This window comes from Dysidea avara, chromosome 7, assembly GCF_963678975.1.
Source record: "Dysidea avara chromosome 7, odDysAvar1.4, whole genome shotgun sequence".
Lineage (NCBI taxonomy): Eukaryota > Metazoa > Porifera > Demospongiae > Dictyoceratida > Dysideidae > Dysidea > Dysidea avara.
The window spans coordinates 37,274,793-37,301,792 of NC_089278.1; the positions used below are offsets into that span (position 1 = coordinate 37,274,793).

The window sequence follows — 27,000 nt, forward strand, 5'->3', positions numbered from 1 at the left end:
GACCATATTAGGACATTTTGGTGTGCAGGGGGGTCAAGCGGGACTTCAGTTTTTACAGGTATGTATTGGGGCATTTTAGTGTCCAGTGAACACTTCAGTTTTAACATTGCATGTATTATGTCACGAGTATCCTTGTTACATCTGTTGTACTTGTTTTATATAAACAAATTGTAACAACAAAGTTTCATGACCAGTGATTATGAAACTTCACTCAAGCAAATGTTATGAGAAAAAACGGCACAAAATGCTCATAACTCTCTTCACACTTGAGATTACAAAATGTTTGATAACACTGTGACCAACCTCCATTGTGTTAAGAGGTTACTAGAGCAAACAATTCTTGTGTGGCTGATTATTCAAAGTACACCACAAGTGATCACATGACCACAAGAGTTGTTTACAGAATGTGTAGTGTGGTGTATGGTTATTGTAGGATAGTTCCAGTTCTGGTAAATAACACCACTCGCCTTTAGGATGATCAGATCATTAATAATGTGTTGTTGTACTCTATCCTATACATGGGGAGATGTTGTTAGAGAATGACAATACCTGGCTAAGCTGGTCACCTTCACATCAAAATTTCTTCTTTTGCAACACACAGGTGGTTACATTAGACAGGTGGACTATTAGCTCACATTTCTTACTTGAGGGAAAATTACCCATTTAGGATAAATGGCCACTAAGACAGGTTCTACTGTACTATTGGCAATTGTTCTGTATACCATAGACCATGTATGATCTAGGGTGGGCACTCTATAATGTGAACAATAAGACAGTATTTCAAGATGCTCTACGCTAGGAAAATTATTAAATTGCGAAGAAATCATACTGGAAGATACAGTATAACACAAGTTACTAGCTAATAGTCAGTGTTGGGAAAGTTACTTGGTAAAATAACTAGTTACATATTACTTGCAACTGAACTATTTAGTTACAGTTACATATTACCCATAAAATAAAGGAACTATAATAATATTACATATTATATTACTTTGTGTCCACAGCCTTAAGCTGTCACTTGTAAAACTACCGCCTTATCACGTGACATGATTGTGTTGTTGGATAATGTGCAAATCTTGGTTATAAGTAAGAAGCTGGAGAATAAGCTTCATTCAGTAGGTTTCATTACTTCATTGTGGCTAGGGGTTACTCAGTGGATTACTAATGAGATTAGTAACTTCGTTACTTGTAGTAATAGTATTACGTAATATTAGATTCGTAACTATATTACTTAGGTAACACGTTACATTTGTAAGTGAAGTAACTTGAGTTACATTACCTGTTTTTATAGCGTATTTCGTTACATTACTTAGTTATCACAAAAGTAATAATATTACGTAACGCATTACTCCCAACACTGCTAATAGTATACAACACACTTAGGGATGGTAATTTTAGCTATAGAATGCTCAATGCTTTTTGCCCTCAAAAACATCACGAAATCCAACGTTGTAGCAACTTTATGCAAGCCACACCTTAGACCACACATGATCCATAAGAACACCTATCAGTGTCACTATGGTGTGTGTTGTACATGTGATGTGTGTGAAATATGAAGTGTGGAGGAATATTACACATCATGTAGTACTTCCACTAAATGATAGAGTTTACACAGCTTCAAATAGTTCTTGCGCGACAACAAAAACAAGCGAAATCACGTGCATAGAATTTCGACCAATCAAATCTATTTATTTTTGAATTTCAAACTATAATTACCACACGTGACTTCCGCTTTAAATTTGTCGATGCGCAAGAACTATTAGAACCTGTGTAAACACTAAACTTTTTACTTGTTCAGTGATTCAAATCTTGTATATACACCCTGTACATATCCATTATAATTCCAATAGAAATTAATACAATGATATAGAGTGGGGAGAGTGTGTCATGTAGTACCCCACCAACTAGATTGGTTCTGTTTGATTAACTGGACCTGTAGTGGGTAGGAGCTCACATGACATCACATGATCATCACTGACCTCATGTGGACTAAAGTGTAACACGGTTGCTATGGCATTGATCATGTGATCCTTGCCAACATTGGCACTACACATATAATGCAAAATTATATTTTTCAGATACTCCAGGTTAGCTGTCTCCCGTGATCTGTTCACAGTAAAGGTACATTATGTGTATAACACATGTAACATAGATACTAGCTACCTGCTTCTTTCTAGTCTTCTGATCTCTTCCTTCAACACAGTGGACTGTTCTATTAACTTCTCTTCCCTGCATAGATAGTAACACTAATGTCATGTACAGCAGATCCTCGGTTATCTGAACCCAAATGTGCCTCAGGCAATGATAAAAGTGTTCAGATAAGTGAATTGTTTGAATAACTAAAGCCCGTACTTTTATATACAGAGCACTGTTGAAATACAGTAGATTTTTGGTTATCTGACCCTTGTTTATATGAAATTGGAAATGACTGTGCTATTAGGAACATACAGTATGATAGTACTGTATAGTAGGGACCACAAAGGTTTGTGACATGACAAAACATCACCAAAACCAGCCTCACTTTTCCCTGATGACAATGAGGCAGTATTGGATAGGTAAAACTAAACCCAAACAAGTCTTATTGACCTGAAACACTTTCAACCAGTTGTTAAAATAATTCATTAAACATAATTTTCTGACTGACAGACAAGCGTAACTCCATAACAGCTAAGGCTATGGGCTTGACTTTTTCACTGTTCAACGTCGCTTCAGCCGGATACAGTACATGCCTTTTGGCATACTGCAGTACATACAATACATTCTTCATGGACTTACCAGTGTCCTCATTTGTGTCCCATTTATCTTTGCTGACAGCGAAAGGTGTTGGTTTGATGGTAGCATGTGACAGCTTCCCTTCGTAACAGAAATTGTCCGTATTTTTCATAGTGGCTACTTTGATTGCAGAGGTGCTTTTCAAACAGTTCTTGATTCGTAGTGCTGTGTAACCAGTTGAACATAGTTGGCAACGAAGTGTAATGGATGCTTCACTTTTCAGATGATAATTGATAGCTGAGGTGTGCAGTGCTGTTTCTTTCTTTTGATGCAGTATGCATGGGTTCACCAGTCATGAAAATTTTATTTTACAGAAAAGTAGTTACAAACAAGTTGGCAAACAAGTACACAAAAAATTTGAAATTTTCAACTAGAGTAGGGACCATAGCACATCGATAAAAAGTACTGAAACAAACTGGAGTAGTGCACGATATTAAATCACAGCAAAACAATAAAAAGTGTTACTGTGGAACCTCTCTTATCTGACACCTATTATCAGGACACCTCCACTGTCTAGACAGCCTAAATTAGTCAAGTGGCTCGTAGTTTATTGACCATAATGAGATGAAAGTACAAGGAGGGAGCCTGAAGGTTACTGTTTACCCGTTTGGTGGGTAGGTAAAAACAGTGGACCGGGGACCCACGGAAATCCAACTTTTCTTGGAACTTTTTACACTTCACAGTATTCTATACTTGTACTAGGTACCTCTACAAGTAGTCTTGCACAGCCAATCCACTTTTTCCCCATCACGGCGTCTCGCACGATGTTTACACCAATTAGAAATTATAAGCGCCTCTGAAAAGTGTCTGAAGCTAACTGCATTAATTACAGGTCACTCGCTATTTTCCCAGAGTATTTGTTTGCACAATGTTTCTAAACTTTAGTAGTTAGGTGACATAATAGGCTAGCATGCTCACTGTGCACAAGACGAATAATTACCAGCTAAGCCAAGCTAAGCAAGTTCCAGCAGCTCTTCATACGTCATGATGCATTTGCACAATGCTCCTAAACTATTCTAGTAGCTAGGTGGCATAATGCTTACTGTGCAGCAGGCAGTGGCCTATAAATGCGGTCAGCTTCAGACACTTTTTAGAGGCGCTTATAATATCTAATTGGTGTAAATATCATGCGAGACGCCGTGAGGGGAGCAGGGGTTAATCTAGGGGGGGGGAGGCACAGGCCCCCCTGGGTTAGCTATTTCCCCCCCTAGGTTTATACCTAAAGCCTTGAGAAATGGAAAGGTTTAATTGATCCCAAAGTTGTATAATCCAATGGTCAATATTCAATGGCATCACAGTAAAATTTCACCAAATTGAGTACATTTACACCTAAATTTTCAAAATTATCCTGGGGGAGCATGCCCCCAGACCCCCCTAGAATCCGAAGCGACTTACTTTACCCCCTCTAGGTTAATATTCTGGGTTGAGCCCTGGGGAGAAAAAGTGGATATGCCATGCAAGACTACTTGCAAAGGTACCTAGTACAAACATAGAATACTGTGAGGTGTATAAAATTTAAGCATAGTTGGATTTCCGTGGGTCCCCGGGTCCACTATTTTTACCTACCCCTGTTGGGTGGCTTGTTTAATAACTACCAGTTGGTTACTAGGTGATAATGCATTTTAACAGCCCAGCGGGGTGACCATGAAGGCTCTATAGTGACTTCCCCTCTGCCCACTAAACTGCATAGCACTAACTGATAACAATAATGACAATATTTGTTTTTTAAATTAGTTACTTTTGAAAGATCATACAGTTGTACTTAAAATACTCTAATAGAACATTCATTTCAATAGCCCATTTTCACACAAGGGCTAGGGAATGTGGTGGTTAATAACTGCAACTGCACAACATCCGGTGTCCTTTAAAATGTATTGAAGCCTATGGGAGTGAGGTAAGAAATCTTCACAGGAACCTAAACTATACCATTTATTCTTATTATGAGTACGAAATTGTAATCTTCAGGTTGTTAGCATCACGATGGTATATAGTTTGAGAAGATTCGCTGTGTTGTGAAGCGGAAAGAAGCGACTTTAGCATGGCAGAAAACTCTAGTAACTTTATTTTCAGCATCTAGAAAGTCTACTTAGTGATTTGTTACTACGTTTCTACAAAGCTGGGAACAATGCTATGCAAAATTTTATCGCAGAAATAGGCGATCTTTCATCACTGTAATTCTATCAATACTAGGCGATTATTTCACCCATTACAGTAGGTTTAGTAGCCATGTTTTGCTGCCTAACGATTCTCTATATTTATAAGAGTAAAAATACCTCGCTTAGGAAAGATGCAGCCTTTAAACCTTAACCATTTGACACAAGATCGCTGATTTCTCGATCACAACACAGTGTATCTTTCCAATTTTCACGTCATTGTTGTAGTATAGTAGCTGCTATAAAAGTATGTTCTTATAATAACAATAAACGGTATGGTTTGGGCTCCCGTGAAGTGCAGAGGAGGTTGGTCACACATCATAGCCCTATGATGTATTGATACGTGTTATTGCACAACTAAAAATGGCATTTGAAATAGGTGTTGGCATTTTCTTCCCCTTACATCACATCCACGTGAAGTATTCATGATGTATCCTTTGTTTCTGGGCTAAGAAAGCCACACAGCATGCTTCGTGGCTGAATGAAGGGCACTGGGAGCCATAATTTATCGATACTAATTCATGCATTAGAATACTTGATATTGATACTGAGGTGTTGGGGTTGAATGGGTTGAACTTTTCTTTGAGATCCAGAGATGTTTTAAGACGCGTGACCAACCTCCTCTGCGTGAAGTGTAAAGATCTTAGTCCCATAGGTTTCAATACATTTTAAGGTCTCCCAAAGGATACCGGATGTTGTGTAACGTGTAATAAATTAGTATTCATTACCATACTGTGAATACTTTAGCTTGCGTGGAAATGAACTATTTAGAGGGTCAGACAGCTGAGGGTTTACTGTCACACACACACAACACACACAACTATGCACAGCTAGCCACACACACAACACACACAGCTAGCAACACACACAGCTAGCCACACACCTTTCATGGTAGTCACTAATAGTTTCTTCTAGTTCAATACATTTCCTTCTAGCCAATGAAATCTCAGCATCCCTCCTAGCTTGTTCCTGTATGAAGTGTAGTAGTTTCACCTCCTCATCAGCCACTGGCTGTAGTGATAGAATAGTACAATGTACCAATACAGTGTGGTCCCTTTATTATACTGGGGATCATGTGTAGTGTATCATCAGAACATGTTCTTAGTTTGATGACAAACATATTCTGATAAATGAGCTCATTCATTAATAAAAAGAACTACATTAACTATACTAATAGAATACTCTAATGGCTGACATACAATCATTTTACATGTGTATAAATATTAACAAAAACTGTTTGGTATGATCAAGAACAAACGTCCCATACATTTAGTATTGGGTGAATCTAGGTAGGAGCAAATGCTGTTTAAATGATAGGATAGACTGAATGAACCATTGGAGACAGGACAGTTGTTCACTTCATTGACTTTCATGAGAACACAAACAGACACTACACTATACACCTGTATGTGTGTATAACACTTTATACAGCGTAGAGTACACACCTTGTTGAGGATTGCCTTCACTGCTGACATTGCCTCATTTTTCTATAATGAACAACAACTCATCTTAATGGTAACTACAGTATACAGTATACTCAGAATAGTTCACAGTAAGAACTTGTTCTTACATACACACACCACACACCTTTGATGTTCTTGATGGTAGTAATCTGTGTGAATGAGAACTAGCAGCTTCTTCATCTGATAATGCACTGTTGTCTCCTATAAGACAACAATATCATAACAAGTGTGTCAACAGTGTAGCCACACTCACTAGCAAACAAGAACACCTCACTACACATTAGTGACCATGACCAGTACTTCATGACCTCATTAGTAAGACCACCTCATTATAGTGACCATGTCAAGTAATACTATTACTCCTAGGGCTGGAATGAAGCTTTGAATGCTTTGTGGGTTTGAAGGTTAAGTAAATTTCAAATTATAAAAGTATCCTTCGAAGCTTCGTAATGCACTTATAGTCTACGAAAGAATAACAAATAAACGTTGCTATCTTTATTGCAGCTGCTTATTTCTCTTGCGTGATCAATGTTTGCCTCTTCACGATCAATCTTCGTGTGCCATGCCCACTTTTAAACCATTGCAGTTCAGCTTGCTACCATAGTTGCAGCCTTAAAACACCCTATAAAGTGATAGATAATGCATGGAAAGTGTACTTTTAGCCATTAGTTGGTGTTTACCTATGCATGATTGCAGTATAGCAGACATGTCCATTTGCAATCGGTTGATCGCATCATTCAGTACTGCTGCCATGCACTTTCCAAATGCTTCCAAACTTATTAAATAGGTTTAGAAAGGTAATAACTAAGAAGGATGCACATAAATACAAGAAAACCTGAAAGCTAACACCGAAGCTTCGAATGTTCGAACATTTTATTAGCAAATATTCGAAGGTAAATTTCAATATTCATCCCAACCCTAACTGCCACTAATGGACCCATTACTCATAGTTACATAACTGGTCCTCATAATGAAGTTCCATAGTGACCAGTTCACACACCTGACTGATTATCATCTGATACAGGAGGTACTAGTATACTAGTGGATGGAGTGGAGACACTACTACTAAATGATGATCGACTAGTAGTGATCCTCTTGTTGACTGATGTAGTAACTCGGCTGGATGACAACTCTAACTTTAGTCGGTTAATTTCTGTATCTTTGTCTTGTAGTAGTGTTGAAGTTCTCTCTCTCGTGGACTGTACTCTCAACTGTAACTCCTGAAGTTTTTGCTGTACATTGTTATAAATGTGAGGTGAATGTTTTGTAATTGATCTACATCAGAAAATTTTGACAAAAGGAAAAGTAGACAAATTTGATGAACCAGTTAAATTCATCAACTTTTAGTTTGTCACTACCGCCCAAAGCACCTTTAAAAGTACAAGTTTAGATTGATCATTTCTTGACTTTTGTCAACATTTAATCCATGAAAACTGATGAAGTGTGATTCATCACCTTTTCCTTTGTCAAAATTCCCTGTCGTATGGTACATAATTTACACACACACACACACAGATGCACCTGCACGCAGACAGACAGACAGACACACCAGTACGCAGACACACACACACACACACACACACACACACACACACACACACACACACACACACACACAGATGCACCTGCACGCAGACAGACATACCAGCACGCAGACACACACCTGCATGCACACATATCACACGCGCACACACACCAGCACGCAGACACACACACACACACAGATGCACCTGCATGCAGACAGACACACACACACCAGCACGCAGACACACACACACACACCTGCACGCACACACACGCACACGCACACGCACACACACACACACACACACACACACACTTTGTAGCCATTTTCTGCTTGTCCAATTTTCTTCTGGTACTCCTCATGTTGGGACCTCATGTCCTCTCTCAGTTGTTGACTCTTCTTCAAGCTCTGTTCCATTTCATGTTCATGGTGTGCTTGTTGTTCAGCTAGTTGTTGCTTCAACTCAGCATTCTCCTCAAATAACTCTTTTACCTCCTGATTAGTGCCCACCACCAATTCCTATAGTGAAAGGTTACACAGTAAGTTTATTGACACTGTATTTAGTGGCACCAAGTAATATGAGGCGGTAAACATGGTCACCATAATGAAGTACTGGTAAGTGAGACTGTTAGCTATAGCTGGTATCATATTATGGGGATCCCCAAAACATAATGGAACGCTATCATCAAAAATCATCATAAAATACCTTACATGATGAAAAGTACAATATGGCTTCCCTGTGGTTGTGTTGACTAGCTACATACGTATCACCCTAAACACACATATTGTCCATAGTAATTGGATTAATTGCAGAGGCACTTCTCATACTGTTCTTTGTTAGCTGAATACAAATCCACTTCACTTTTCAATAATTTGATTGCTGGGGCATACACATTCAAATGTCCATTAGTATATCTGCAGGTACAGACAACCTCTCTTGTTCACTACTTTTTAGCTATTCCCTTGTTTCACCACTTTTTTCCTTCGATCCCTAGTCTAACTTTAAAAAAAAAAATTTTTCCCTTCTACTTGTACAGTATAGCAACTACACAACAGACACGTGTACATCATAGCCTTATAGTAAACAAACAATAACTAAGATTGTAACAAGACACTGGTGTATGTTAAAGGGGTGTGACTATTATTAGAGCATTGTTCACCTTGTTATCTTTGTTCTTCAATACAGAATGTGCTCTAGTACGGAAACTGTCAAATTCTCTTTTCAAATCTGCCAGCTGCTGTAGACATTCCTGAAGAGATATTAGTATCCTGAATTAGGAAATGGTCAGGATATCATCACCCACCTTTGGTGAAGGTATATCTGATAGTAGAGATGTATATTCTGCTACTGTCAAGTCTACAAGAAGATGTAGTCAATGGTACAAACAGATAATATATACATGATACACACATACAGTGGAACCTTGGTAGTTATCCATACCACAGGGAACCACATGGTATTCACAAAGATTGGACAGTGCATGGCTCTTTAGTTTGATGCAAAAAGTGATACAATGTAATATCCTAATAGAACAGTCAACTACTGTAATAGGGTCCAGATACATAACTGTGTATCAGCTACAAAATAGTTTCGTTAATAATGAATAATGTGTTTAATATTCAATGCAGCTTTTATCCATTGCTATTCCAGTTAGGCAGTGTAAGATTTACACAGAAAACTAAGTTTGAAACAAGACACTCACTCATAACCTAGGGAAACCTAAAATGCCTTAAATAACTACACAGTAAGGAGAAAAATTGATGTCAAGTGTGACTCAACTCACAGCCACTGGAGGCTCACCAAACACCTTACTCAGTAGGTAAACATGAAGAGGCAACCTTAAGACAGAACGATCATCCCTATTAGATCCTATGGGTCTTATACAGTGCTAAAGGCACAGAGTTTAACATTAACAAGTACAACACTATATCATCACTGTACCTTCTATACTATTTGTTAGAACGGTTTTGTCCACAAGTTTGCTGGTGGCTATTTTAAGAATTTTCTGTGAAACAAATAGAGTAAATTGTGATTGTGGTATTGAGTTATTAGATCACCTTCAGTCTTGTGTTCCTCTCCTGTAGGTTAGTAAGTTTTTCATGATTCTCCACCCTATCAACTTCCTTCCTATAATTAGAACATATGTGATGCCTGATGTACTACCAATATTGGTGAGCCTTGTGATGTTCATGTGCTCTTGTTGATACCAATAGTCACTGCTGTCACTGCTATAGTCATCAAAAAACAAGTTGATGTTGTGCTACTTCTAAAAACCAGACACCATGCAGCTAGCTAACTCATCTGGAATTAACCAACTATGTATTGAAGTTGTGCAATAATGCCATTGTAATTTTTGGATTTCATAATTCCTGAAATTTTCATAATTCTTTAATTACGTTGCTATGGAAGTGCTTGTTAAACAAACCGCTTTTAACAACATATTATGCACAGAAGTATCTTCTAAACTGTTTTATAGTTTGACTATAATGTTTTTCCCCACAAATTCTCTTGACAAAGCCTCAAAGCTGCTCTTCATTTTCATTCGCGTACATCGGGGATTCGACCCCTTTCCAACTCGAAGAGATAGGCTATTCCTGGTAGTCTACAAGGCCTGCACTGTTGTTTTTCAATTGTTAAACGCCTGTAAAACCTGAAGGGAAGGTAATTCACAAAGTCTGAGGAGAGTTGCCACACCAGTATTTCAGACAGCTGACAAAGAAACCACCTCAGAGCAAAGTTTACCTTTGTGTAACTTCATTTCACTTAACTTCCTACGTAAAAGCTGCCTTTACCATTACTATAATGATTTTGCTCACGAGGGTGCGTACGAACAAACATAGATAGGTAGATAGGTACACACACACACACACACACACACACACACACACACACACACACACACACACACACACACACACACACACACACACACACACACACACACACACACACACACACTTTTACGAAAACAATTTCAGTAAACCAAGTGGCCATTCTGATCACTCTGCAGGCATTTTCTAGGCTTAGTTATACTTAACCAATACTGCCAAGCTGTCGAAACAATGAGGCTGGTTTCTGGGTGACATTTTTGGTCAGAAAAAATCCAACCTTTATGATCCCTAATATACAGTTTTAAGCCACTCCAAGAAAATTCCTTGTTTCCCATTTCATTGACCTCAAAAATAAACGCAGGCAGGCGGTTCATTATCCATTATTCATTATAGATATTTCACATATTTTTGAAATTCATAACTAACTTACAGTAAGAATACAGCAGAAATATTTAAACTAAGAACCTGAACAGTGAAAAGCTAGCTAAATGAGCTTTCTGAATGCTAAACTAGTTACTGCTATGCAATCACAGGATAAATAATGAATAAAATGTTCAGTTGACAGAAATAATGAATGACCATGCGGGAAGAGAATCTGCATGCGGGCGGGAAATGGGAAACAATAAATTTTCTTGGAGTGGCCTTACCGTACTGTATGATGAATACAGAAGTGTCCTAGATTATCATAGTTTAATGACATGTCATACACATATAATCACATGATCATCTCTTTACCTTTCCACATGTGCCTTAGTCAATGTGGTGTTCTCTTGATCCAACTGAGACACTCTCTCCTTTAATTTCCTTCAATACATTACACCATATTAACTTCAGTACATCATATTATGTCTCTTGTGATGTGCTTACTGTATTGTGGTCTTGTCTTGATCATGTTGATGTTCACATTCACCAATCGTCTTTGAGAGACTGGACAGTGGACACCTTGTTTCTAGACAAGTTGTTCTTCCCTTAATGCTTGTTGTTGCAGTCTATCCTCCACCTCTGACACTCTGGATTGTTCCCTAGCCATCGCATGAAGGTGTTCCTCCTACAAATTACAAAAGAATAATAGAACATAAATGTAGCATATCACTCACTCTGTGTGTATTGTGTGTGCTTGCATGTGTGTGTGCTGCTACTGCTTGTTATGCCCCAGAGTACAGGTAGCTACAGTACAGCTAAGTGACTGTTCTATTAGAGTGGTCAATGCCGCCTCACCATAACATCTCTCCCACCCCCCCCAGGGAATACCCCTGAATACATCATACCTTCATCTGTTCCATTTCCTGTTGTAGTGTGGCTAATAATGGCGGAGGGTGAGAGGCCTGCTCTTCTGCTCTACTCAACTGTTCAGTTACATGTTGTAACTGTTGTGACAAGACTGAGATGTTCTGCTCATACTCCTTTGCCTTGTGTCCCATTAGCTTGTGTGTATCCAGTGATGACTCCAGATCTTGTAGCTGAAGTACAATGAGAAACAACATGAAGATTTGTAGAAACAGTAGACCGTCAGTTTATCAAACCTCAATGGTCTCAGGGTAATACAAGTGTTTAGACAAGTGAACTATTTGAAGTCTATTCATTTACAAGTACATAAATATAGAGCTCCACTCAAATACTAATTTTAAAATGAAAGTGATAAAAAGGAGTGAAGCTATTTAATATATGAATAGCACCCAAGGTCATCATTATTTCTTAGAAGAAATTTTATAAGGATATACAGGGTTCCGCCTACACTGGTCGGCAGTAGTTTAAAGTCACCAGTACCTCTAAAAACCAACCAGTACCTTCTTAAATCCAACCAGAACAATTCTTACATGTTTTACTGATGTACATGCAATATACCCTAATGTAACACACAGACATTCTAATACGATAGGCAGCATATCAGTCCACGTTAGCTTTAGGCCACCACTCAGGAAATCCTGGGCAGAGCCCTGGGGTTTAGGATAGGAAATTCAGAAAAACTGTAATCTATAATGACTAAGGCCAGCGTAAGGGCAGATAGAGATTACAACAGTGCTTATTACAACTAGTGATGACACCTGTGACTTTTTATATATATACATATATTATAATTTGCACTTTACAGCGACCAGCACTGGAGGTCTGACAGCAACATGTGCTGCAGCCTTTGGATCACCTAACCTAACAAGAACTGGAGACTTTAAAAGACTACTTAACCTAGCTAACAATAAGGTGAAAGAAAAAAGGGCCAATGAAAGGACTTGTCACAAGGATGTCAACAGTGCACTGATCTACAACAAGATGTTTCAGCTGGTTCACCTGTGGGTTACATCTTAGTCCATGCACTAGTGTTTACCTAGTCTAACTAAATTGGTTGATACTTAATATGCCACTCCTACCCCAACAGAACAAAAGGTCAAAAAATGAAGGTCCCAAAGTGTGCATTATTTAGAACTTAAGCTTCAGATAAACAATTACTGCAAACAATTCACATATAACATGTACAGGATGTATACCAGAACACACAGCCACATACAACAAGAGCTAAAAGAGATCAAAGTTTTCACTCCCATGTCTACAACTCAGTGACTATTCTATTAGAGTAATCCCATATAGTCTGACTGTTGTAAGAGAGTAATCATCACCTTGTACATTACTACCATTAGCAGTTTGAAACACTTTCAACAAGTAGCAAACATCAGCACATTCTAGTTCAGTATTCCTACAAATGGTTCTCATATACTATGAGCAGGGGTATAGCCAGACTTTTGATAATGTCACAATCTATAGTATGTACAAGTTGAGTTGGATCCTGAAAAACAGCTAAAATTAAAAGTAGATTTTTCTCAAGAGAATAAACATTTCAGCCAACCAGATGATTAATGGTGATAGCAAATTTGTCAACAACAGACACGTGTGGTTTGGTTCCATTACAAATCCGGGAAAGGGCACTGCACCCTTATGGCTTCCCATAGGAAATGTTTGGTGAAAATTTTAAATATTATGGCAGACATTTAAGGTTTTGAAATATTTTTAGCGGGTCAAGCAGTACTACAAATGAGCCAAATTTCAAGATCATGTGTAACTGCATCATCCATGAGTTATTAAATGTTTTTGAGGATCCAGCTCAACGCATACGTACTATAGCTACATAACAATACAGCTAGCTATAGGGAATATATATACCTTGGTATGTGAAGCATGCTAACCTAGGGGAACTGGGGGTTACACCCACCCCCTTAGACCCTCTGTGATCGAAGCTGAGAATGATTTCAGCAGGTTAATTATCACAGCACAATTTATAATAAATTTTACTGGTAACTGTTCTATTAGGGTAACTCAAACTTGAATTTTGTAAACATACCAAGCACTTTATGGGTACTGGTAGCTACTATTGCTGAATACTTGTCTGACTGTTGTAACCGTTTAATTCGAGTATCTTGATCTTGATGTTTTCATAGTGTATAATTATTGATGCCAGGGTGGTATCCATTCTGTGCATACCTTTAATGCCAGGTCCTCTTTAGAACCTCATTCCCATGCCAACAGGCTCTGCAGTTCCATCAACATCTCCTTGTGATGTACCTCCTCCTCTCTACGTTCTCTCTGTTGTTGTTATAGTGTGGACTGGACCTGTGTATATGTGAAGGGCATGTTACTGACCAGTAATGTAAGTGTGTATGCGTGTATGTGTGTGCATGTGCATACAATGTGTCAATTTTTATAAACTGTATACTAAGGCTGCAACAGATGTCAAATTTAGTAGAACAGGCCATTATCTATAAATATAACTGGTAATCAAAGCCATTTCCATATTAGTATACACACTCTAGTAAGCAAATACCTGAATAGTAAATAATAATATTCGGATAGCAAATATTGATTGCAGCCCTATAGTAAACTACATACATTCTCTAGCTGTTTTCTTAACTTGTTGTGTTCCTTTTCTGCCTTTTCTCTTTCAGTTTGCAGCTGCTTATAAAGTATTTCTTGATTGGCCTACAAGAGAATGAAATATACACTCTGTATACATACCACTACACGAAATGTCAAGCTAATGTACACACACACACGCATGCATGCACGCACGCACGCATGCACGCACACACACACACGTGTACATGTACACTAGAAACCGGTCACCTTTGGACCAAATTTCCTGACAGGTGGTTGAATTAGGCAGGTCACTTTGCACACAAATAAAACAACTGGGACAATGGCCAGCTCAGACAGGTGACTTTACAAGGCATTAATCATTTTATCAACATTCTGTCACCTTTTTACTGGAATTTTGATGTGAACTTTATTTTGATGTATCACTTTCACACCTCAGATCAAAGGAGCCACCCAAGCTATGTTCACAATGTAGCCCAGTTGGTGGCTATACCCAGGCTACATCTGAATGTAGCCCAGGCTACAACTAGGTAGCAATTATATAGATGTTAAAGCCAAATCGATTGTGGTAACACCCAAGTGACTACCATAGTATATTTGGCCATGAAAAACTACTCAGATGGAAACCATCTTGTTTCCTCGCTACCCCACTAGTTGAAAAATGTTGGGTTAAGGTGAAAACTAGTGCTACAGCTTATTCAATGTGCATTTCTGCACATTTTACACCTCCATTACCGATAACATGACCTCCATTACTGATAACACGAAGTTACCACTTTGCATGGAGTACCTACGTACTCTACAAGCAAGCTTACCCATCTAGGCTTTAGTACACTCTGTAATTATTCCATAAATGATTCAATAGCACTGATTAAAACATTAAACTTGTGTAACCAAATTCTCTATGATATCTCTAAGATTTGTCCGTTCACCATAACCAAACGTAGCCAGAACATACTAGCTGCTGACCCATAATCAAATTTTCAGGCATATATATAATACATCCAGTGGTTGCACGGATCGACATATTAGCTGTAACACTGGGCATTGAGGCTTTCGCCTGATATGTATTCCCTCAGCCCTTGGACTGCAGCCTCATGCCTGTGTTACATTATATAGTAACCCGATTAGACAGGTTTTACTGTAGTGCATTTAAAAAATTGTAAATCTAATAATAAAGTAGGAATCCCAGTAATAAAAAGCAATGAAACAAGAGATACATCAATTATGGTATTATGGTTAGAAGAAAACTGTGGAGAAGGTAAACTTTGGCAAATAACCACCTAAATTGTATTTGGCAAAACAAACAGTTGCAAATTCAAGCTCAGCCTCTTCAGTTATAAAAAGTGATAATCTCATGATCATGAGTTATGAGATATTTGGTGGGTTAAACTGTAGTGACTCATTAATTTGCCACAATCTATTAGGTACAACATAGCTATGTGGGAAAAACCCTACATTGCACAATGCTGCCCACATAGTTATGGTGCAATGACCTCATTGATATATTTACCTTGTTTTCACTACTTTTTATATAACCCTACCTTCAATGTAATTTTTGTGGTGACTGCTTTAATAGAGTATCTCGGTCTGACTGCTGATCTCAAGTGAGCCTCTTGTCTACACCATAAATTATGGCTAAAGCAAACCATTAGAATAGTTTGTTATTCAAATATTCGATGCTGTGGGAGCATGCAGATTCAACATTCTATACTTTACAATGGTAATGCAGTAAAACTTCATGAAATATTCTTATAAAAAAGGAGCTTGTAGTAGTTGTACCAACAGATTTGCACAAATGAAACAGTTTTCTTTCCTACAAAAACATAATTGTAAGTGTTTGTGAATCAAATATATATCCAAATATTCATTCTTTACTATTCATTTTGTTGGCATTTAGAATATTCATTTTAGCCCTACTATAAATCAAGGAGCATGATCACCATCACCACACTACACTTGTCCTGTCTGCTCACTGCCCATCAGGGTCATGTGGTCCTCCACACTACACTACACACACACACACACACACAAGTGCTCACACTGCACTACACTCACTCGCACACACTACACTACACTCACACACATGCAAACACTACACCCACACGCACGCACACACGCCCACACACACTCACTCACACACACACACACACGCACTCACACACACACGCGCGCGCACGCACGCACGCACGCACGCACGCACGCACGCACGCACGCACGCACAAACACACTCACTAACATCACTTTCCTATCAGCCTGGAAACTAGTTTCAATTCTAGCCTTCTCTTCAGACAGAGTAGCCAGTGACTGCATCAGGGTATTCACTTTATGGTGTAATCCATCATCGTCATCATCGTCATCATCCTGTAGGTGTCACAATACACAGGTGATATGTGGTGTGTTGTAGTACATTAAGGAGGTGAGGGGACACAGAGTAAACTTGTAGGAAGCTTTGGATGATGGCAGCAATGCAATATATGGTCAAACATGCTAGTTTGTACTTAAACACACATACAATTACCTAACACAACTAGCTCTTTCCTTGGTTAGTTGATGAAGGACCTATTGATCGATCACTCTCCTCCCCAGGAGATTTTTGTGCCGGTACTTGCAAACCTGTCCTATTCTGTGGACAGGAACATCCTCTAGGAGTACCTAGTGCCTTCAAGCTAGCCTCTAAAGCTTCTTTCTCCTTCAATAAACTTTTGTAAGCTCCAACCACAACTGTAGAGGAGATAAAACAAGAGATGTACCATGCAGTGAAGCATGTGTACTATGGACACCTTGGACCAACCATAGTGACCTCCTGATTATCAAAATGTCCTGATTTTCAAGGTCAGTTTGGCTGGGTCTGGATTATGTAGGTGTCCTCATCAACCAAACTACCAAAGTATTCGATAGCCAAGTCATTTTACATACTCAGGGGGTGTCCAGTGTCCTTGTTTTTAAAAGGCTAACATTAACGGGGCCCATTATAAACACCCTGGTTGAGAATTTCATTCCTGAAAGGCATCCACCATTAGAGTAGGTGATCAGAGTCCCTGACATCAGTCACTCATGAAATTCACTTATCACACATTGTACATGTGGAGCTATTTATAAGGACATGACAGTACCCAGCCATATCAAATAGGCACTACTGATTTCCAAAGAGAAATGTTCTTAATTTACCTAGAGGTGTGCGATTGTATAGATATATTTCATTATCGAGATATCACAAGATTTATCGAGATGAGGATGATAGGTTTATTAATCTAGATACTAGTAAACTTCCGTAAATTATTGGTATACCTGATGGTATAAGCACCTCCTGGGGGCTCCAACTCTCCTACTATTTGGGAACAGTGTTAAGACAACATTTTCACTTTTTTATAGCCTTCAAATTGCAATTTGCTCACTTTACTGCTTACAATATTGGCAGTTTACTAAAATAAATAATTGTTTCAGTTATTGAGATATGTTAGATAATTGAGATATGTTAGATAATTGAGATAAGTTCAAAGAAAATATCGAGATATGTCAAAATTAGTCATCACACACCTCTAAATTTACCAGTTGGGACCTCTTAGCTGTCTGGTTACCAACAACAAATAAAAGAGTGCCATAAAGTGTTTAAGATAGCGAACTATAAAGGTTCATCTAGTGTCTCTAATAAACAAACAAACAAAAAATTTCACAGAGGGAAGTACTACAGGAAAGGTACAGTCAGTTATTTACACCTAACCTGATGTGTCACAAAGTGTGTAGAGTACCACAAGCTAAATGTATGATAATTATTACCTTGTAACGTTACAGTCATCTAGGACCTACTCCAAATCAAAGACACAAGGACAAATTAAAGATTTTGGTCTCAACAGATATGACATATTATAGTCTTGTAGGCCCAGCTGGGCACAACATCTTAATCTCTTTATTAGAAAGACAATTCTTGGCCTGTTGTTATAAAGAGGTTCCACTGTAATTCATGTGTACTAAAACACTACAGTAAAATGGCAGGTATAACAATAGTTCCAGTTCCATAAGATATACAATATGACTACATCACATCCTAACAGTTGTTTGTCTAACTTTGTGTGACCACATTAACATGAACATAACATAAGGCTATAGATATAGAGGTTTTGCAGGAAGCGTTCCATATGATTATTTATTATCTTTGGAGTCCCTTACAATAAAACATTACTCTAAATGGCCTGGGACAGGCCTATAAAGCAGAGGTACTTATAATAAGATAACATGCCAGTCACAGGCTTGTGAAAAGCCTACCTGCTGATATTTAGGAGTGAAGTAAGCCTGTGACAGTATTGTCAGACAGGCCTACAGCAAGGCAAATCACATATGTACTGTCACAATAATATTATGGTATTTGTCAGGCATGTAACAGGACTGAATTGTTAGATGCATGATAAATCCATCCTGCAAAATAATTTCTTACAGGACTGGTATATACATGTACTCTGGTTGCTATAGTGACTATTGTTACCACTGGTTACTTTGTTATAGTGTCACTAATGGCCCACTTAGCATGTTTCCAATATCTCTGTACAGTATATAGCAGTTAACACACACACCATGTTGACTCACGCACTACACCAGCTTCCTATTTAATAAGGGTTTCAATTTGTATTTATAACGTTACGGACAAGTGTTATGTTTCATTGTGGGATTGAGATGCTACAGGCCTCTGAACCCATTTTCTACAGGCCTGCCACAGCTCTTCAACACTTCACAGACTCATTACCAGTTTACAATACACACATGTTACAGGCCTGCTAACATACAATTATGTTACTTATTATAGGAGATTCATGATATTGGATAGTCACACAGGACTGACATTTGTGTTCATGAGAGAAAAGGACTGTTATAGGCTTGTAACCTTTTTTATTAAATGTGTAAGTGTTAACAACAGGTTTGTGGCACATTTAGGTGATCCATACAGGCCTGTAATCATATCAGAATAACAGCTTTAGCAGGCCTGTAACCATCTTACTGCCTGTAGCAGGCAGTTTACAGGCCAAAAAGCAGCACATACATGTCTGTATTAGGCCCGCAACAATATAAAGCTTTTGTAAGGGTGCAATGAGTGGATAAAGAGTGGAGTGTTCTACAGAGTTTTTTAAACGTTCACACAAGAAGTTCTGGCACAAATTTATGTTTAACAGGTACAATATACCATTGCAAAAAGAGGTCTTCTGGAGCGAAACTAATAGTGAGGCTCAAGAAAATTGAGTTGCAAGTTTTCTAATGTATTGTGGGTATTGGTACTCTATCCACTCACAATGTCTTCATACATGATCGGTGAATGCCCCTGCAAAAACCTCTATTAGTGAGTGAGAATAACTCATTCAAATAAGTACAATCTACAACAAAGTTAAAGGAATATACAGCAGAAGCTGTCTTAGTGGTCACCTGTATAGAAAGGTCACCTCTCTAAAACTTTACAATTCCTACATAAGTGAGATGTCTATACACTAATTCACCAGCCACCTATTAAGGTCAAGAAATTGAGACCAGTTCAGACAAGTTCTACATTATACTACGATATCACCAAGTGTGCTGTTAATAGACAACAGAGGTGATTTCCTAGTTGGGAGATAGACAGACCCCAAACACCATTAGATAGACTACTTATTGTTCTATTCCAGAGGCTATTACAAACTGAGTAGCAACTTAATGGGTAAACTCTATCAAGGGACAAAACTTCAACTTAATTTTTAAAGGGAAAAAAAACATTTTAATAACACACTTAAGGGGTGGGGGGACACTACGAATTCCTATGGCTTCACATGCTAAATATTGGTTTTCATTGATCTGTGCTTCCTTTTTGCATCAGATGTGTTTGTGGTACTTAAAAATCATCTCCAGTTAGAAGTATTGACTTTAATACTCAGTTTATAGCATTTTGACTTGGAATTGTACAAATTTTGGATCTTGTTTCACGGTTATAGCTCTACGCTTCTTAAGCTTGTTATCTGCTACCTCAGTATGTTTGTAACAAATGTATTACAGTAATTTTTACTCCTTGATCAAATGAGCTAGAGAATTCTCCAATTTTTTTATAAAAACAGTAATCTCCTTTTGAAGCCATAGTAGTCATACGAAAAATATCTGTTTCATACGTTTAAAGACAATACTATTACAAGCCACTACAAGAACTTTAGGGGAGTTTTACAATTAGCTGTAGGAAGAGAATCAATTTTTGTGTTAAAATTACAGTGTTTTGTAACCACAGTACAAACTTCAGAGAATTTCACTCAGATTTGTACTAAACAGACGTTCAATTCATCAGGTGGAGACAGTGGTTTTACAGCTTCATATAACAACTTTGTGGAAGCCATAGGACATAGTTGCTAATGTATTATATACTGAAACAATTCACTGTATTGTCCAAACAAGTAAGCCAAACTGTTATCCAGACAAAATTTCTAGTCACACAAAAATCTGATTCCCTGTACTGACAAGGCTTCAGTCTTCTCAAAGGTCCTACTGGGATGGTAATTAATGAATGACCCTTATATGAGAAATCATACTTGTGCACAGGAAATGCCCCACACCCCACCCTCAGGCTGTGTGGTTCCTTTGGAATTTGCCTACAACACAGAAAATCTTCCCAATATACAAGACAGAAACATCTTCCCAATATACATTACTAAGGTACATACAGGATTCCACACTAACAAATGATAATCACCATATGATTACTACATAATTACCAATAAAAGAAATCCCATCATTCATAGCTATCATCTGGAGAATTCTATCATCTCTGAGGTTCCTCACACGAAATATCTCGGGGTCACCATTGACCAGAAACTATCATGGAATGAACACATTCAAAGAGTCACTAGCAAAGCAAACCAGGTTAATGGATTCTTGCGCCGTAACCTTCACCAATGCCCTGTTTCTGTTAAGAGCAATTGTTATAAGATGATGGTCCGTCCCATTGTTGAATATGCATCCTCTGTCTGGGCCCCCCACACCCACACCAACATAAACCAACTTGAGTCCATCCAAAGGAGAGCAGCTAGATTTTGCTACAATGATTTTTCTGGATTTAGTAGTGTAACAAGAATGATGTCATCATTAAATTTACCTACCCTCGAAGAAAGAAGAAACAAGTCTAAGATAACTACAATGTATAAGATAATTAATGGCAATCTAAGTATACCCACAAATGATCTAATACCTAATCATCGTCCATCAAGGGAAGGTTATTATAAACAGCTTGACACTATGATTGATTCTTATAAATTTTCCTTTTTCCCTTCTACAATCAGACTCTGGAACACACTCCCCCCCTTTGTAATTCACTCCCCTACCTTAGATGAGTTTTGTACTAACCTGAACATTCACTATGATCACACCTGTGCACAACAATCTTTTTGATTTCTGCACAGTAACAAATATAATAATATAATAATAATAATCTTCTAACTTGTTTGGTTTACACAATTTTCTGTGTTGTGGTGTTGAGTTATTATAGGTTAGTCAGTCTCCACCCTAACAACTTCCTGTCTATAATTAGAAGAACAAGGTGTTTCTGAATGGATGTGGTTACACATGTTGAATTGAATAAACAGACATCTCGGGCCGAAGCAATATCAAACAGCGAAAGTCCATATAGTGTTAACCATGGACTTATGGTTGGCTGAAGGCACCAGGCAGTCAATTACTAAAATACTTGTTTTAATATTTTATAAAAAATATAATTGTGTGATGGACAGTCATGTTAAAGATATGCATATGGGTGGGAGATGTTCTATTGTAATATACTGGGAACTAGAGTAGCTACACTGCCATACACACTTGAACCTAATCATAAGTAGGCGTTAATCTGTGGTATGGAGTATATGAAATGGCACAGATCATGGACACGCCAATAGGAAACTTGTCATGTGATCTTACAGAATTCATTTCAAAACAGGCAAGTCTTGTTCACAGAAGTCTCAGTAATGTATGTACCTTATCAAGGCACTCTCAGAGTCTATATACTGCACCAAACAAACCTAGCTATTTACAACTTGTTACACATACGTACATCACATACCCAAATCAATGTGGAATGTTTCTTTTCTGAGTTATCCAGTGACATCCAGTGTAAAACATCAAGGATTTTGTGGTACCAATTACTGAGTGATGAGCTGTACTACACAATCCTGTTGAATATTACTTCTCCCCTACTATTTGTTGGAGTTTCAATGACTTCAACACTAATGTGAGTTTGATGTGATGTCACAAGTTCCATTAGTCTATGTGTGTTTACCTTCATTTCCATTTCGTGCGAGATTTCATGTAAGAATGGAGATCTAGGATGGAGGCCTGATCTTCTGTGTATCCAGTACAAGCTTCCAGCCATGGACTAATAATACTAGTTCACAGTTCCAGGGTGCCCAGCTCATTGACACCGGCAACTTCTTTCCATCATCAGTTCGCGCATCTATGATTCGCGTTATCATAAATTGGAGTTATCGACCCGCTTAATTCTACATAAAGCTCACCCACTGATCATGCGACTAACCCTGGGCTTGACCCTCGGACTAACCATGGACTAACGATTAAATGGCAAGTTGTTTTATAACTGTTTTCTGTGCTGCATAATGCACCTATCCTGGACCTATCCACTACGCGCCCGGGAGGGGGGTAGGTGGGGGATAATTATTATCCCCCCTCCCGGGCGTGGTGCGGGAGTCGGCGTAGTGGGGATTTGACTTTTTGAAAAATCTAATTCTCCACCCCATGGGGGAACAAACACCTAAAATTTCAAGCAGTCAAATGCCCCACTGAGTTTCAGATCAAAACAGGTCAAAATCCTCCACTAATCCCCTAGTAAACCTGGGAGGGGGGTAGTAGGGCTTAACATTGATAGGTGCATAACTGAGTTTAGATTGCTGCTGCCCCACGCGGATCCAGACTTTTTAAAAGGGGGGTTCCACTCTGGAATTTCAACTTTAGCCTAGCTGTAAGTCAAAGACCAAAGAAAAAAAGGTCATCACCTACTGACAATAGCTACCCCTCACCATAGATAGTGATACTAAGTTTAACTCTGCACATAGAATACTGTGACTGCTCTATTAGAGTATCTCAATCTTGATTGCTCCACTAGAGTGTCTCGATCTTGACTGCTCCACTAGAGTGTCCCGATCTTGACTGCTCCACTAGAGTGTCTCGATCTTGACTGCTCCACTAGAGTGTCCCGATCTTGACTGCTCCACTAGAGTGTCCCGATCTTGACTGCTCCACTAGAGTGTCTCGATCTTGACTGCTCCACTAGAGTGTCACGATCTTGACTGCTCCACTAGAGTGTCTCGATCTTGACTGCTCCACTAGAGTGTCTCGATCTTGACTGCTCCACTAGAGTGTCTCGATCTTGACTGCTTCACTAGAGTGTCTCGATCTTGACTGCTTCACTAGAGTGTCTCGATCTTGACTGCTCCACTAGAGTATCTCAAGTAAGAGAGGCTCTTTCAAAAGGGGAGTTCCATGGAACCCTTTGAACCCCCCCTGGATCCGCTCCTGCGGCATAGTAGTTTCACGGTGAGTGAGATGAGGACAGTTAATTTGTTCCACCAGTTGACCCATTAATACAGCTGGGCAGACTGCAGCTGGGCAGACTGCATCTGGGGCAATATATTATTTTGTTTCTCTTAGGTGTCTCCTGACAAGTATTAGCTAAAACAGTAAAAACATCACAATAAAGAGTCAAAAATAGAATTAGGTTGTATTTACAAATATATTTTAAATATAGAAATATTTTTGAAATACTTAAATGCTGGGACTCTTGTACACCGTGTTGGGTTTTTGCGTTGGTGCTATTTTATGTTTCAGATCAGGAAAGTTAGCCTAAACTGATGCAGGAGAGCAGCTCATTATTCATTACAATTATACAGGCTCTTATATTATTAGAGATAGCTGGTTGTTCTATTAGAGTATTTCGATCTGTTATTGATCACTATTCTGCTATCTTAACCACCAAGGCGTCCTGGTGTTAGAAATCCAAGAGCAATAGAGGTTTAGACACGCTATTACTTTCCTTGTGTGCTCAACCACAGCCAATACACCTATTCTGAAATGGGAACGCCCCTACAAAACACAGGTAAAAAACAGATCCCTTGTGCACTATCGCACATAACATTATGTAACTGCCTATTCAACCAAGGTATATTGCCAGGGTACTAAAGAGATTTTTGAAGCAATACCATCTAGGAGAAGCAAGGTAAGGGTAAGGAGAAGCAAGAGGTAAGTTACAAGATTGTAATGCTACTTTTTGTCAGGCGGATTTTAGGCCATGTGTACATTTGCACATGCGTAGTTGTAAAAACACCTGAAAACCAGCCTTCGCTTTGATTGTAAACAGACTAGCACCAGTGTTTATTGTAAGGAACATTAGGACATTGTTTGCTAGAGTTAGAACACTCTCACAAACCTAGTAGTCCGACTTTTACATGTTATGCTTTTATAACATTCTTGTGGCTGCTGTTATATAAATAGTAGCTGTAAAGTTGAATTCCTTAGACAATAGCTTATACAGATTTAAGGTAATCTATGTTTTAGATTATTAGATATGGTGATTTATATATATAGACTCTTTAATTTTAAGAAAAATTTGGTGGAAGTCAAAGGGTTAGCTCTATACCTCAACTTCCTCTATGCCTAGCAGTGTAAGCAAGTTACAGTGCTGCTCAAATATAACGTCATCTCAAGAGAGTATGAGCAATTAAAAACTCATTTATTAAAGGGTGTGGCACCTGTTTCGCTTGAAAGTATTCATCTCATTTTGTTTGTGCTGAATACTCACAAGCAAAATGGATACTACACCCTTTAATTAGCCAGTTTTTTAATCACTCGTACTCTTGCGAGATGACGTTACATTTGAGCAGTACCATAGTTTATTACTTCCATATAATCATTAAACATTGAGATGATGAAATACTTGTATGATGTCATAATAACGACCAAATTTAGGCAGTGAGACATAACAATGTGGGTGGGGGATTGATACATAAAATAAGCAGTAAGTGACCTTAATACAATGTAGAGGAACAACTATGACTTACCACTCTACCAAGTTTCGTTTGTTAACAATCAGCCAAACACTTGCTATGGACGATTTTGTAGAACTAGTCTCATTGAATATTTTGGGGAAATACAGCTAGAGTTGAAATACCCGGTATTATGACTCTCAATATTGAGTATAAAATGGGTAATGGATGCAAGTTTGATGTGGCAGTGTTTAAAATTCAAAATATAAATTTACAAGTGCTGTGATAAACAAGTGTTTGGCATTGGGAACATGTACAAAATTTACTCCAATTTTAACCACACGTTAAAAGGGTTTGACTATTATTATGATGTGATTTGGGTTGAGGCTAAAAAGCCTGTACACTCATTCAATTACATACATACATAAATTAGATACAATAAACAGAACTTAATTATGAATATAATTATTACATTAACATAAATCTTAAGTCATAAAAGTAATTATCTATAGCTGATTTAAAATTATTTAACGAAGAATTCTCCACGACATCACTTGTAAGATTGTTCCAGTCATTAAATACTCTAGTGCCAAAGTAGTTAACTTAACATGGATGGTAGGCAGAGGACTTAAGTAATTTGTATGTGTGACCTCTGGTTTGTGTGTTGTGACAGAGTGATGAAGTTGGAGTGATCTAGATCAAAGTAACCATGTAACAGCTTGAAAAGAAATATTAAGTCATGATATGGTAAATTCGTTGATGTCAGTCGATCTATGTAAGACTTGTCTCTTAAAGATGATACAAGTTTTGTAGCACACCTAGAAGGCCAACTGTATTATTGACAGCTTTATTTATTACTGTTGTTGATCAATTAAACACTTATATCATGATATCCACAGCTAACTCGTAACCAGACAATAAACTCCCAGGATAATCTAATATCATGAAGTATTTAAATTAATTTTGAGCGGGTCTTACTCACTTTAGCATAGCAACGAGTCTTAAGCCAACCCAAAGCTCACCTCCTCGAAACCATTGATTTTAATACATTGGAGAATCGATTATCCAACCTGATTATCCAAACATTTGATTTTATCCCAACACCAAAGTGATTGCTCAATTAGAGAAAAGTGTTTGCTTTATTAGAGCAATTGAAAGAAGCTCTCAATATTATATCAATGGATATTTGATTATACGTACTATTCAAGTATATAATATAAACACCCCTCCCACACCCCTCCCCCATATTAGTTCAGATAATCGACTAAGTCTATTAATCTTGTTGAGCCACCTGTAATGTTTCTACAAAGTTACCAAATGCAAATGTGATATATTGTATCCTCTCTTCCATCTCCATTAGCCAGTAAATGCTGTACCATTGCTGGCTGATGTGATCAGGGTTTGTGTTGTGT

At 38.2% G+C, this 27,000-nt stretch overlaps 2 protein-coding genes across 2 annotated transcripts; both read right to left on the reverse strand.

Annotated features, from left to right (window-relative positions):
• Window positions 1-1,778: 1,778 nt before the first annotated feature.
• LOC136261218 (GRIP and coiled-coil domain-containing protein 1-like) lies at window positions 1,779-16,919 on the reverse strand. The gene is made up of 18 exons (XM_066055192.1): window positions 16,842-16,919; window positions 14,622-14,711; window positions 12,014-12,205; window positions 11,753-11,793; window positions 11,481-11,549; window positions 9,972-10,041; window positions 9,856-9,919; window positions 9,799-9,802; window positions 9,218-9,270; window positions 9,074-9,162; window positions 8,229-8,432; window positions 7,389-7,620; window positions 6,513-6,589; window positions 6,371-6,412; window positions 5,809-5,936; window positions 2,164-2,229; window positions 1,980-2,106; window positions 1,779-1,933 (listed from the first exon to the last, which is right to left on the reverse strand). The coding sequence occupies exons 1-18, from the start codon at window positions 16,917-16,919 to the stop codon at window positions 1,886-1,888; spliced, it is 1,674 nt and encodes a 557-aa protein (XP_065911264.1). The 3' UTR covers window positions 1,779-1,885.
• On the reverse strand, window positions 11,480-23,264 carry LOC136260352 (uncharacterized). Its single transcript, XM_066054043.1, has 10 exons — window positions 22,873-23,264; window positions 22,657-22,819; window positions 21,323-21,422; window positions 17,128-17,330; window positions 16,846-16,970; window positions 14,622-14,711; window positions 14,217-14,345; window positions 12,014-12,205; window positions 11,613-11,793; window positions 11,480-11,549 (listed from the first exon to the last, which is right to left on the reverse strand). Exons 2-4 carry the CDS (start codon window positions 22,699-22,701, stop codon window positions 17,137-17,139), a joined length of 339 nt encoding a protein of 112 aa, XP_065910115.1. The 5' UTR covers window positions 22,702-22,819; window positions 22,873-23,264; the 3' UTR covers window positions 11,480-11,549; window positions 11,613-11,793; window positions 12,014-12,205; window positions 14,217-14,345; window positions 14,622-14,711; window positions 16,846-16,970; window positions 17,128-17,136.
• Between the last annotated feature and the right edge of the window lie 3,736 nt (window positions 23,265-27,000).